This window comes from Zalophus californianus, chromosome 9 (assembly GCF_009762305.2).
Source record: "Zalophus californianus isolate mZalCal1 chromosome 9, mZalCal1.pri.v2, whole genome shotgun sequence".
In the NCBI taxonomy this organism is placed as follows: Eukaryota; Metazoa; Chordata; class Mammalia; order Carnivora; family Otariidae; genus Zalophus; species Zalophus californianus.
The window spans coordinates 9,888,931-9,902,752 of record NC_045603.1 but is presented as its reverse complement, the minus strand read 5'-3'; the positions used below and the strand labels follow the sequence as shown (position 1 = coordinate 9,902,752).

At 48.6% G+C, this 13,822-nt stretch overlaps 1 protein-coding gene across 1 annotated transcript in view; it reads right to left on the bottom strand.

Moving 5' to 3' along the window:
- The window catches only part of FAM227A (family with sequence similarity 227 member A), a 58,007-nt gene that overhangs the window by 17,210 nt on the left and 26,975 nt on the right, over positions 1-13,822 (bottom strand). Inside the window, 2 exon segments of the mRNA XM_035729165.1 lie at positions 4,330-4,417; positions 13,336-13,415. Of these exon segments, the coding sequence (XP_035585058.1) occupies positions 4,330-4,417; positions 13,336-13,415 (168 nt within the window).

The window sequence follows — 13,822 nt, the reverse complement described above, 5'->3', positions numbered from 1 at the left end:
CATTCCCAGGACACTGATGTGCCCAGCAACCTGGAAGTTCACCAAACAACACTGTTCAAGAGTTTTTATAACTCAATCTCCGGTCCTTCTCTTTTCCCTGGAGGCTGGAGAGGGTGGGGCTGAAAGTTCCCATCCTCTACTCATGTTTGGTCTTTCTGGTAATGAGAGCCCATCCTGAAGCCCACTGGAGCCCCAACCCGAGGCATTTTATTAGCATAAACTCAGGTGTGGTTGCAAAGACGTTCATTATGAATAACAAAAGACACTCCCATCACTTGGGAAACTCTAAGGGTTTTAGGAACTCTGTGTCAGGAACTGGGGATAAAGACAAAACCTGTTTTTTATTATACCACACGTTCTGAACAATGTGGAGACAAAAGACTGGAAAAAATGAACAGGGCCTCAGGGACCTATGGGACAATATCAACAGGTGTAACATCTGTGTCATCAAAGTCCATAAAGGAAGGACGAAGAGTATGGTACAAAAAAAAATTATTCCAAGAAATAATGTCTGAAAACTTTTCCAAATTTGGCAAAAGACAAATGTACAGGTTCAAGAAGCTCTACAAACCCCAAACAAGTTAAATCGAAAGAAACCCACGCCCATACACCTTGTAATCAACCAGCTGAAAGACCAAGACAAAGAAAGTATCTTGAGGGCAGCCAGAGAAAAATGCATTACGCAAAAGGGAGACTATGTAAATGCCTGGATCTTCCCATCAGACCATTAAGGCCAGATGGCTGTGGAACAATTTAAAGGGCTGAAAGAAAAGAACTGGCGACCCAGAATATCCAGAAAAAACATCCTTCAAGAATGAAGGTGGGCGCCTGGGTGGCTCAGATGGTTAAGCGTCTGCCTTCGGCTCAGGTCATGATCCCAGGGTCCTGGGATCGAGTCCCGCATCGGGCTCCCTGCTCCTTGGGAGCCTGCTTCTCCCTCTGCTTCTCTCTCTCTCTCTCTCTCTCTCTCTATCCCTCTGTCTCTCATGAATGAATAAATAAAATCTTTAAAAAAAAAAAAAAAAAAAAAAGAATGAAGGTGAAGGGGCGCCTGGGTGGCTCAGTCGGTGAAGCGTCTGCCTTCGGCTCAGGTCATGATCCCAGGGCCTGGGATGGAGATACACATGGGGCAGGGAGCTTGCTTCTCCCTCTGCTTGTGCTCACTCTCTCTCTCTGACAAATAAATAAATTCTAAAAAATAATAAAACCTTTAAAAAAAAGAATTATGGGGGCGCCTGGGTGGCTCAGTTGGTTAAGCGACTGCCTTCGGCTCAGGTCATGATCCTGGAGTCCCACGATCGAGTCCCACATCGGGATCCCTGCTCAGCAGGGAGTCTGCTTCTCCCTCTGACCCTCTTCCTTCTCGTGCTCTCTATCTCTCATTCTCTCTCTCAAATAAATAAATAAAATCTTAAAAAAAAAAAAGAATTATGGTGAAATAAAGACATTCTCAGATGAAAGAAAACAGAGGGGATTCACTGCCAACAGGCCTATTGTAAGCGCTTTTGTTTTTTGGGTTTTTTTTTTCACATAAAAGGAAAATGGTACCAAAGGAAAACTTGGAACTTCAAGAATAATGAAAAAAATGGGTGCCTGGCTGGCTCAGTTGGTAGAGCATGTGACTCCTGATCTCAGGGTTTTGAGTTTGAGCCCCACATTGGGGGTAGAGATTACTTAAAAATAAAAATCTTAAGGAAAAAAAAAAGACGAATGGGAAAAAAACAAATTATAAATATCTGGTTACATACAATAAATATATAATATACACAGTAAATATATAACATATATTATATATATATATATATATGGTTATATACAGTACATATAATAGACTATTTCTCTCCTCTCCTCTGTGTATGATGATCACTTTGGAGGATAGTTTGGCAGTTCCTCAAAATGTCATCATATGACCTGGCAACTGCACCCCTTGGTTCACATATACCCAAGAGAAATGAAAACATATGGCACACAAAATCTTGTACATGGATGCCCACAGCAACATTCTTCGTAATAGCTACAAAGTGGAAACAATCTGAACTGAATAAAAATCAAAAGACCATATCCAAACCGTTTGTGAAATGCCTCAGTGTGCAGAGGGAAAGCTATAGCATTAAATGCTTATGTTAGAAAAAGGGTCTCGTTTTCATTCAGTTCAAAATATTTTCTAAGTCTCTTTGATACTTCCTCTTTGACTCATGGGTCTTCATGAATTGAATATACAATTGGCCTTTGTCGGGGTTTTTTTTGTTTTTTTAAGTAGGCTCCACATCCAGCATGGAGGCCAATGTGGGGCTTGTACTCACAGCCCTGAGATCAAGACCTGAGCTAAGATTGAGAGTTGGATGCTTAACTGACTGAGCCACACAGGTGCCCCTCCTCATAATCCCCTTAATAGCATTTTCTTTTTTTCTAGCTTACATTATTATGAGAACACAGAATATAATACCTGTAACATACAAAATATGTGTTAATCAACTGTGTATGTGGTTGGTGAGGCTTCTAGTCCCCAGTAAGCTATTAGTGGTTAAGTTTTGCAGGGAGTCAAAAGTTATACTTGGATTTTTGACTGAGTGGTGGGATCAGCATCCCTAACGCCTGTGTTGTTCAAGAGTCAACTGCATGTTTATGTTTTGCAGAGTCTCCTACGAATATACCTCTGTTTGGAATCTGGCTATATCTCTCCGGGGGTTCCCAAGTTGTTGTTGTTGTTGTTTTAATAACAGTTTGATTGAAATATAACTCACATACTCTGAGCCTTCATTTCTCCATCAAGAAAATGGATTGTTTAATTTTTCGGAATAATGATGACATGTATGCAATTGTCTAGAATGATTTAAGAGTTCCTGTTCTTTGTTTTCTTAGGTTCTGTATTTGCCTATTTGGCATCCAGTAGTTACCGGGCAAAACTAATGACCAGAGTTGTTCACGTTTCCCCTATGACCCAGAGCCCATGCTCTGAGCCACCCACTTCTCTAACTCTCCCACACCAAGGCAGTTTTCCCCCTGCCCTAAATCACCCCGAGGCCAGGTGCCAGACAACTAGGGACAGCCCCTATGCCCCAGAGCCCACCAGAATCATTCAAACTAGCTAACCCTAACCTCTTTACCCTTACATGCCTAATCTTTTGTAAAGAAATCCCGGTGGGCGCCTGGGTGGCTCAGTTGGTTAAGCGACTGCCTTCCGCTCAGGTCATGATCCTGGAGTCCCGGGATCGAGTCCCACATCGGGCTCCCTGCTCAGCAGGGAGTCTGCTTCTCCCTCTGACCCTCTTCCCTCTCGTGCTCTCTATTTCTCATTCTCTCTCTCTCAAATAAATAAATAAAATCTTTAAAAAAAAAAAATCCTATAAAAAAAGAAATCCCGGTAAAGGCCGAGGCCCATGCCTTCCCCTTGCTCCTTCGTTCCGCCTCCTGACAGACCCTGGTGCTTCCTCCCATGGCCCTGCATGACGCACTGGGCCTGTTTCTAGGAGAACTGTGAATAGCAAACCTTTATTTCAAAGGCATTGGCCTCTCTGTGTACTCATTCAGTCTCCTTCATAAATTAACACCTAGACAGAAATCAATTCCTACCTCAATAAATGCTGGTTTCTGATGGGGCCGCAGGGGGTGGGGTGGAGCAGGCCATAATCATGTCTTAGTTTTTTCTTCCATTGCTAACAATCTCTCTTCCCCACAGATATTAGCACTGTGCTGAACTCATCATCATCAAAGTGGAACTTAATCAGGGCTTGTTGAGCTGAAAAATAATTCTTTTTTTTTTTTTTTTTTTTAAGATTTTATTTATTGGGCGCCTGGGTGGCTCAGTTGGTTGGGCGACTGCCTTTGGCTCGGGTCATGATCCTGGAGTCCCGGGATCGAGTCCCACATCGGGCTCCCTGCTCAGCAGGGAGTCTGTTTCTCCCTCGGACCCTCCCCCCTCTCATGCTCTCTCTCTCTATCTCATTCTCTCTCTCAAATAAATAAATAAAATCTTTAAAAAATAAAAGATTTTATTTATTTACCTATTCATGAGAGACAGAGCGGCAGGCAGAGGCAGAGGAAGAAGGCTCCCCGCAGAGCACGGAGCCCCGACGTGGGACTCGATCCCAGGACTCTGGGATCAGGACCTGAGCCAAATGCAGATGCTCAACTGACTGAGCCACCCAGACGCCTCCTGAAAAATAATTCTGTCCTCTCTTCAGATATTACTTGTTGCCAAGGCCCAGGCTAGAACTACAGGTGTAAACTAGGGTGGCAAATTATGTTTGAACAAACCCAATCACCTAGAGCTTGGGAGATCATAATGAAGTCAAACGCCTACATTTCCCTTTTAGGTAGTTAATGTACCTTTTGTGGCATTCTGTGTTTGTGATCTATCTGCTGAATTCTTCTTGGCCAAAGAGTCTCTCTCAGTGGTTGAATTTATACCAGGAGACTCCAGGGGAGGAAAAAAAAAAAAAAAAAGAATAAATTTAGTAAAACTGGTTGTGAGAGGAATACAGACAGCGTACATGACATCCCCTAGACATTTCTCATTGTTCTTAGAGACAGAACATGCGGAGGGAGACCGTTCAGTACAGCCTGAGCACGCAGCCCTCCAACCCGGGAGCATGGCCGAGAGGTGGCAGAAGTGGAAAATGCAGGTGCCGGGGATGGAGCAGGCCAGGGTGCCAGTCCCAGTCCAGTCCCTCAAAATAGCCGCTAATCTTGGACAGGTCCCTGAACCTCTCGGTGGTCTTGGTTTCCTCCTAGGTCCTTAGGAGGATTAAGTCAGCACATGCGTGCAAAACGCAGGAGTGGCAGCTCATGGAAAGTGTTCTGTGAGCATCACTGCCATTGTTCACACACTCACTCACCGCACCCCTCTTAGGGGACATCCTACTGAACAGCTACCTCCGTGTCTGCCAGTGGGCACACCCTGGAACCTATAGGCCCTAACCAGAGGAGCTCCCATTCAAGCTGCGGGAGAGAGCAGGAAATAGACAGTTACGCTAAGGGGTGGAAAGTCTCACCTATTTCTTAGAGAGGTAATGTAAGTTGGGGTGAGTGACAGAGACTCAGAATGACAGTGGTTCCAATTAGGTAGAAATTTCCCTCCCACATAACAGTCTGAAGTTGGGCACTCCAGGGCTAATATGGTATTTCTGCTGTGAGAAATCCTTAGGGACTCTGACTTCTTCCATCTCGTGATGACAACATTCCTAAGATAGGAGCCTTGTTCTTAGGGTCCAAGATGGCAGCTAGAGCTCTCAGATATTGGGGGACAACTACTAGTCTGCCGCAAGCCATGTGATCAGAGTAGCATCGGAAGCCAGGGTGGGGAACGCCTGATTCTGTCTGGGGGAGAGCTGGAGAGCTTCCAAGGAGAGAAGACACTTCTGTTCTCTCTTTCAGGATGAGGAGGAGTTGGGCAATGTTGAACAGATGGCCCACCACACGGCAGACAAGCAGTCCACCAGCCGCAACAACCACTTCGCTTTTATATAAATACGATACTGGAATGGGAAGCGCGCTGAAAGGACTTCTCGTGTCCTGTGCAGCTGGCTGTCCAACAGCTACTGATTTTTATAGCATAGAAATGGGTCCTGGGATGTGTCAGAGAGAAAACGCTCCCGGCTCGATGAACCATCACAGCTCCTTGTTAACAGGCCTCAGAGAGATCTGTAGTCCAGCAGAGAATAAATGCACTTCACTAGACTCCAATCCTGGGTGTAAGTCCTGGGCGGTGTAGAAGGAGCTCAGACTGACCATGTCCGGATGTCAGCTGAGGTCAGCTGTGTGGCCCGGGTTACGTTGTTCGCCTCTTAGTCTATTGCTTCCTTTGTCAAATAAAGATAGTAATTACCTGCCTTGCAAGGGTGTTGGAAGGCCTAGAGAGGACACGTCCCCATTTAGTCTCTTGGGTGGGGACCAGTGACCACGTCTGAGCTGTGAGGCAAGGCGACTGTCGTGCAGGAGGGAGGTAAGCTAAGACCGGTCTGGGATCCCCTCCCCACCATGGCCCAGAGATGGACCCCTTCTGCCCCACGTGCTCACCCTGCTGCTCAGATTCCCCGTGCTGGGGGTTCAGCTGTGATGGGACAGGGCAGCCAGGGAGGCCAGGGAGCCTTTTTTGAGCCAATGTAGGATGCAATCTGGGGCTGCCCAGAAGTGTCTGGGAGGGCACTGGGCTTTGCAGACCTGGTATTAGCAGGTACGGGCATTAGCTAGAGGAGTTGGGGTCATTACTCTTAATGACCCTTACTGTACCCATGCTCTGGAACTTGGGAAATCTCTGGTTAAAATCAGTAGATATTCCAATAGGACCTGACTGAACAATCTCGGGCATTTCCTGTCCTTGGACTGAATCTGCAAGAATGAGTAACAGTTGTGAAGTTCGTTTTGCAGGTAAGAACAGAGAGGCTCAGTTTTTTTTTTTTTTTTTAAGATTTTATTTATTTATTTGAGAGAGAGAATGAGAAAGAGTACATGAGAGGGGGGAAGGTCAGAGGGAGAAGCAGACTCCCCGCTGAGCAGAGAGCCCGATGCAGGACTCGATCCCGGGACTCCAGGATCATGACCTGAGCCGAAGGCAGTCGCTCAACCAACTGAGCCACCCAGGTGCCCCTGGAGAGGCTCAGTTTTGATGAAAGCTGTGCAATTGAGAGGTGGCATCACCTGGAGGGAACTTTAGATCTTCCTGCACCAAGCTAGTGTGTTTTCCTGCCTTTACCTAGGGCTCCAGGGTGGTCTTTCACTCCTAGATCCCATATTGTGTCACAAATATGGACAACTTGGGTAGGACTTGTTCTTACTTTAACCCAGACCTCTTCTCCAAAGCCTAGTCCTGTAGATGGAACTACCTAGGTGACATCTGCATCCATACTTCTCACAGGTGTGTTTAAGGTAACAAGTTCAAAGCTGAACTCTTGGTGTCTTTCCCCTACCTCAAAAGGCTCCACTCTTCCTCTGAATAAACGGTACCATTCAGATGCTTAAGCCACACAGCTGGCAAGCCTCCTTGGCTCCTTCCTTTACTTTCCCTACCCCCTTCCCCACTCCCAAAGCCAATCGGTTAGCACCTGTTGAAAGACCTGGCTCCAAAACACACCTCAGGTCTCCGCCTCTCACCACCTGCTGTCACTTTCTCTTCCTGAGACAACCACAAAAGCCTCCTAACTGGTCGTCTGTCCCCTTCTGTTACATTCTCCATATTCAGAAGACAGTGGGATCTTGTAAAATATAAATCAGAGGGTGTCATCTCCCTGTTTTAATGGATTCCCGCAGCACTTAAATTATATCCATATTCCTTACTGTGACCCTCCCAACTGTACAGGACCTGGTGGCCCCTGCTACTTCCTCAGCCTTGACTCTTGCCACTCTTTCCACATGGGCTGGGTGACAGTATCATTGGCCTTCTCTCTGTTCCTTGAATATCTCAAGGTTTTTTTGTTTTTGTTTTTGCCTCAGGGCCTTTGCACACACTGTTCCCTTTTTCTGGAAGGTTCTTCCGTTCACTCTTTTAATGGCTGACTCCTCAGCCTTTGGTTCTCAGCCCAAATGGCTCTTTCTGGTGGTGTTATCTGTCACATGTGTACCCTTCCTTCTCCGTATACAGAAGACCCATGCCCCAACGTGAAAGACTTAAGCTGTTCCCCCCAGCTTCTTTTGTGGCTGGGATGCAGACATTTCACCTACAGTCTACCCTTTAGATGCGCTGCACCTGCCCAACACTTCGAAGTATAAATGACCAACATGATGAGGCAGCGCCACGCAGACTCCAGTTTCAGGAAGACTGCTGACAGGAAAAGCAAAGCGGAGCTTTGACTCCCAGTCCCCAGGAACGCTGGTCGGGGCACAGCCGTGTCCCTTTGCAGAGGAGGGATGGCCTGGGCGTCGTTCTTGGTGGCATGGCCTCTGAAACTAACACGTCGACCCTCCCTGGGGAGCGGTGCACCACTGTTTTCCCTGAATACGTTTCTTCCTGGAGCAGATTCCATTGTTTGCAGGTAAGAATTCTGATGATGATTCATATATATGTATATATATGTATTCTTTTTTAAAGATTTTATTTATGTGAGAGAGAGCACAAGAAGTGGGAGGGGCAGAGGGAGAGGGAGACACAGACTCCTCACTGAGCAGGGAGCCCGAAGCGGGGCTCGATCCCAGGACCCTGAGGTGGGGACCTGAACCGAAGGCGGACGCTCAACTGACTGAGCCACCCAGGTGCCCCAATGATTCCTCCTTATAAAGACGTTCTTGGATAATCTTCTCTACTATTTGTTAAATGAATGAAGGACCCCGCCTTTAAAAGGTAGGAGCCCTTATTTATGGCTGAACCTCAAAGCAGAAGCAGATATACCGTTAGATGCTTTTTCATTCCCACTGGGGCAAACCCCTAACACTAGGGAAGAGAAGGGCAGACCACAGGTCAGACTTAAAGCCACTTAACTGCCGACTCTTAAGACAGATTGTTGCCATTGAAAAACATATTTTGAACACAGACAGCTATTTTTGTGAGCAGATGGGAAAGTGCGTCTGCTAAAGACAAGGGAGAGGCTCTGTCCTCACCGTGGAATTCCACCAGTCCATCCTGGTTCACCCAGTAAGACTTCAGCTCCTTTCACTGTTGGAAAGCATTTGATTTTTTCTATTTCTGGGGCAGAAAATGGAATCTTTAGCTGCGTTTCGGAAATAACTGTGAGAAGATTTTATGTATTTCGGTACAAAGAAAATACATTTTGTTTTACACAGTGGTGACAGGCAGTGCAGAAACATTAAATAACGTGATCTTGGCCTCCCAGGGACCGCTAGCCGTCCACAGGGCCCGCTTGTCTCCGCTTCTTGGGGACGGACACTTGCAGAGAGAGCACCGTTATTTGCTAAGCGCGGGACCAAGACTTCACACAGATGGCCCCGTTCCTAGGAGCTGGAGAGAGAAGAGTGAGAAAATGGGCCCTGGCCTCCTGGAGTTGACATTCTAATAGAGGGAGCCAGACAGTGAACAATCCTAAGTCCCCAGGGAAGAGAGGAGCCTGTGACAAGCGCCATGCAGAGCGTTAAAGCAGCCCCGTGATGACAGAGTAGCTGGGCGGTCAGGACCGGCCTCACCGGGCTGAGGTCTGGCGCCGACGGAGTGAAAGGATGCGAGGCGTCTGGGCAGAGAGGTGGCGGCCGGATTCTGCAGGGCAGTCCGCGGCAGGCTAAGGAGGCGGGAGCGCCTGCCAAGGGCACTGGAGAGGCTGCCGGAGGCTTTAAGCGGAGAAGAATCTCATCTGCGGCACGTGTGTGACAAGGTCGCTCTGGGCTGGGGCCAAGGGTAAAAGGGAGGAGCCCGGGCGGAGGCCGCAGCCCTCACGCTGGTTGCTGGGAATCGGCAAACTCCTCCTCCCCAGCCCCCCACCCCCCAGCCATGCTGAGGATAAGGGAGAAGGCTAGCTGAGGACAAAGCACAAGCTGACACCCTGTAAACCAACGCCCCCAACTCCTGGGTGGGACGTGTGTGACATTCCTCCAGGAAACTTCCGACTACCTTAAGGTTAATGCCTTGCTAGAGGGGAAAACAACCTTAACTTGACAATGGCAAAGCCTCCGGTATCTGGTAGGTCCTTGTTAGCATATGAAAGTTCTTTTGAAAACCTCCCTTAATCCTTACCTCCCCCAACCCCATAGTATATAACCAATTGCTCCTCACAACCCCGGAGCAGCTCTTTCTGCCCCCGGGGCCTGTCCCCGTGCTTTAACAAAACCACCTTTTTGCACCAAAGACGTCTCAAGAATTCTTTCTTGGCCGGAGGCTCCGCACCCCACCCCACCCCACCCCACCCCACCGAGCCTCACCAACATTCCAAAACTTCATCATTGAGATAGCCCTCTGGTGAGGCCCAGGGGGCAGTTGGATACACGAGGGCGATCTGGGTGTTACTGGCATATGGGTGGCATTTAAAGTCAGAGTGATGAGGGAGCAGAAGGCTCGCTGAAGACAAAGCACAAGCTGACACCCTGCAACCTCCCCCCAACCCCCACTCCTGGGTGGGACAAGTGTAACATTTTTCCAGGAAGCTCCCAACTATCTTAATGTTAATGTCTTGCTAGGAGGTGTAAACATCCTTAACTTGACAGTGGCAAGGCCTCCATTATCCCGTAGGTCCTCTTTAGCATATGAAAGTAATTTTGAGACCCCCCTTTTCCTCACTTCCCCACTTCCCCCAACTCCCCAGTACATAATCAGCCACTCCTCAAGACCCCGGGCAGCAGTCTTTCTGCCCACAGGTCCTGTCCTGTGCTTTAATAAAACCACCATTTTGCACCAAAGACGTCTCAATTGGTCATTGGCACCAAACCTCACCTATATTCCTGAACCACAAAAGAGGACCAGATGAGACCACTTGGGAAGAATATGTAGGTAGAGGGGAAGGGGCCAGGACGGAAAGAAGGCACTCGCAAAACTCTGGCAACATAGAAAAGAGAAGCCAAGAGAAAAAAGCGTCTCAAGAAGGTGGGAGCAGCCAACCACGTGACGTGGACTAGAGTGTGAGCCGATGAGGGTTGGGGCCCCGGAGGCAGGAGCAGCTGCTAGGCCACACTGAAGGCAGGATCCGTGGGTGCGGATGAGGCTTTGGGAAGGGTGGCAGGAAATGGTGCAGAGGCAAAGGTTTGAGGTGCCAGAGCAGGACTGTTCCACGATGGCAGCGACCCAACGGAGCAGGAGAAGATTGATGATGCAAGACATGGGGGCGGGGGGGGGGTGGCCGCCGCAGGGGCGAGGTCCAGACCCAAGTGCGGCAGGGCCCTTCCTCCATAGGCACAGGGGGCTGGCGGACAGTGAGGGTACAGATGGGCGCAATCGCCTCGGGGTAGGAAGGTGAGGGCTTTCCAGCTGGCTGCTCCTAGCAGAGGGCCAGGGGAAAAGCCTGCTCGTGGTGCAAGACTTCTGGAAAGGGAGACCAGGTGAAATAAGGGTTGGGGGGAGGGGAGCCTGGACGTGCCGAGGGCCCAGCTGGGACGTGCCGAGGGCCCAGCTGGGACGTGTCGAGGGCCCAGCTGGGACGTGTGGCCAGGGAGTGACAGGGAGCCCGGCCACACCGTCTCGAGTGCTGCAGTCTTCAGCAGCTCAGGGAGAAGGCCCTACTGCAGCCATACTCACTTCACACCTGTAGAAAGCAAGTCTTCTCCTTTACTGCTTACTATTGTCCTCACCTATGCATGGATTTCCCTTTTCTTTCTGTTTCTATTAGATTTTTATAATATCAGTAAAGTGTTTTTTTCCCCCTTTGAAACTGAAGAGGACGGGGTATGCCATGAATCTTTTCTTCAGAACAGAGAGCAGGGTTTTAACCAGAGACCTTCAACCCCTCTGGGGCCACAAGAGACTTTCCAAGGAATACTGGGATGGCCCGTTGGAAGAACATCCATTTCCAGATCCCCAAGTGTCCTCACATCCTGTTTTCTTCAAAGTGGTCATCCTGCGGCCTTTTTCCCACAAAGCACAACTTTCACCCATTCCAAACACTGGGTGAACATTTCAGGGTGGAAACACCCCCAACTCTGCACCAAACAAAGGGGAAAGGCTGGTCTGACAATGAATCAAACCTCATAGGTACTTAGTAAGGACGAAACAGGGCATTAGAAATGAGGACGGCGGTCTACAGCTTAAAGGTTAGGGGGAGAGACAACCATGATCAGTGAATGACCCAGTAATTCCCTAGCTCGGAAGGAGAGGGCTCAGTGGGTAGAACTAGAATGCTGACCTGGGTGGAGACTGCGGACCCTGAGGGCCTCAGCTGAGATAGAAGGATGAACCCCGCTCCCTGAGGGCCTCAGCTGAGATAGAAGGATGAACCCCGCTCCCTGAGGGCCTCAGCTGAGATAGAAGGATGAACCCCGCTCCCTGAGGGCCTCAGCTGAGATAGAAGGATGAACCCCGCTCCTTCTACAAAGAGCCAGAGGGTAAATGTTTTCAGCTTTGCAGGCCTTAAAGTCTGCATCACAACTACTCAACTCTACAAAGATAGTCAAAGGCAGTAGTCAACGAGTGACCTCGGCTGGGTGCCAGTGATGTATTACTTATAAAAACGGGCAGCAGAAGTCCTCATTCATGGTTTTCCCAGGCATTTTTTTTTTTTTTTCCAGCTCTCCGGAAAAAGTACGCCTTGCTGGTGAGTGTTTGGCAGGTTTCATGTTACCAATGGGAGGAGATGCTGACCATGTGGGTGGCAGTGGGGGGAGGGAGCTTACTTGGGACCAGAGGGGTGGTAGGTACAGAGGCCAAGGTGAAGTTTGGGAGGTATTTTTCATTTGGGCTGGGGGAGGGTGTTTGGGATGGAGGAGTAGGCTGGGGCCCGGGGGTGACCTTATAATTAGATCTGCATTTTGAAAAGATAGCAGGGGTTCTGGGGAGCCCGAGGGAGCCAGGAGCCTACTGCATTGGTGAAGGGGCTCAAACTGGACTGTAGGGAGGGGAGGGAAGGGGAGGGGGGGAGAGGTGAGTGGGGTGGTGTTGGAGCTACCTAGGAGGAACATCACAGGGCAAGGCAGAGAGGGGCAAGCTGGTGTGAGAGTGATGTGGGAAACAAAGGCAGAAAAAATTAAATTTCCTGACTACCTACAGCCCACTGACTTGAAACAGGCAGTTGGCCTTCCTCCACGTTAATACTTTGCGAAGGGCAAAAGGCAATCTTAGCCCGACCCCCAGGATCCTATGAGTCTACTTTAACATATAAAAATTTATTTGGAAACTTCCTTTATCTCTACTCCTCCAAGATACATGTTGGCAATCATCCCCCAAGCATAACACCCACTGATACACCTCTGAAGGGCCTTGTGACTAAGGTTTTACTAGACCGTAAAATGACCTTTTCCCAACAATAGCCAGCCCTCTCAAGGTCCTGGAAACCTTGCTTCCAAAATTCCTTAGAGACTTATGCTATCCCTAACCTCCTCCCAACTTGGAAGTATATCATGGGCCACTCCTCACGACCCCTCCTCTTTCTGCCCACGGGTCCTGGCCCTGTGTCTTTTTGCACCAAAACGTCTCAAGAATTCTTTCACAAGAAAGCCGGCGGCTTTGAACCCTAATATCATTCCTGCTTCAGACATGCCAGCCAGGTGTGGGTTTATGATGAGTGATAGGAAAAGCTACGAAAACACTTTGGAGCTGAGCCTACACTTAGAAACTGCTTCCATCCCCTCTACCCCCCAATCACTGCATTTCTGTTGTGACCCTTTGGTGCTCTGCTCATGCATGCAGATCTAGAGGACCACCAGGACCCCTCCCAAGATGATGGACAGGGAGTGCAGTGATGTGGAACCAACTAGAAGTCATTGAAGCTTCTGGGGATGCAAGGGGGTCTGGGTCTGTGCCCCTCTACTCACCTTAGGGCAGGGAACTTTCTTGTTCTGGAGACGCCCCTGGGAGATACATCTCTTAGACGTGAACAAAGAAAACTCTCTTTCTAGGGAAAAGAAAAAATGTGTTTCAGTCCCTCAGTCCCTTTTTGTCCAGAGGTGACGCTGCAGACCAGGAGTTCTGACACAGCCCCCTCCCTGGAGGCAACAGCAACAGTAGAACAATGGACCTCAGGCAAACCAGAGCCCCTCTGTCATTCCCTCTGCTGAGTGACCTTGGGCAAGTTACCTAACCTCTCTGATCCCGTTAAAGGTTTGAATATTAAACTACCTCGTGGGGCTGGTGAACCAATTAAAGTAAATAATGTATGCAGAGGCCAGTATCCAGGGCAAGCACTCAACCCATATAAAAAAAAAAGTACTGGCTTCAAAAGAAAAACAAAAAACCGAAAACCCTGAAACATCAAAATGAATAAATGTTGGATTAAACACTTAAAGTAACAATCTCTCAGCC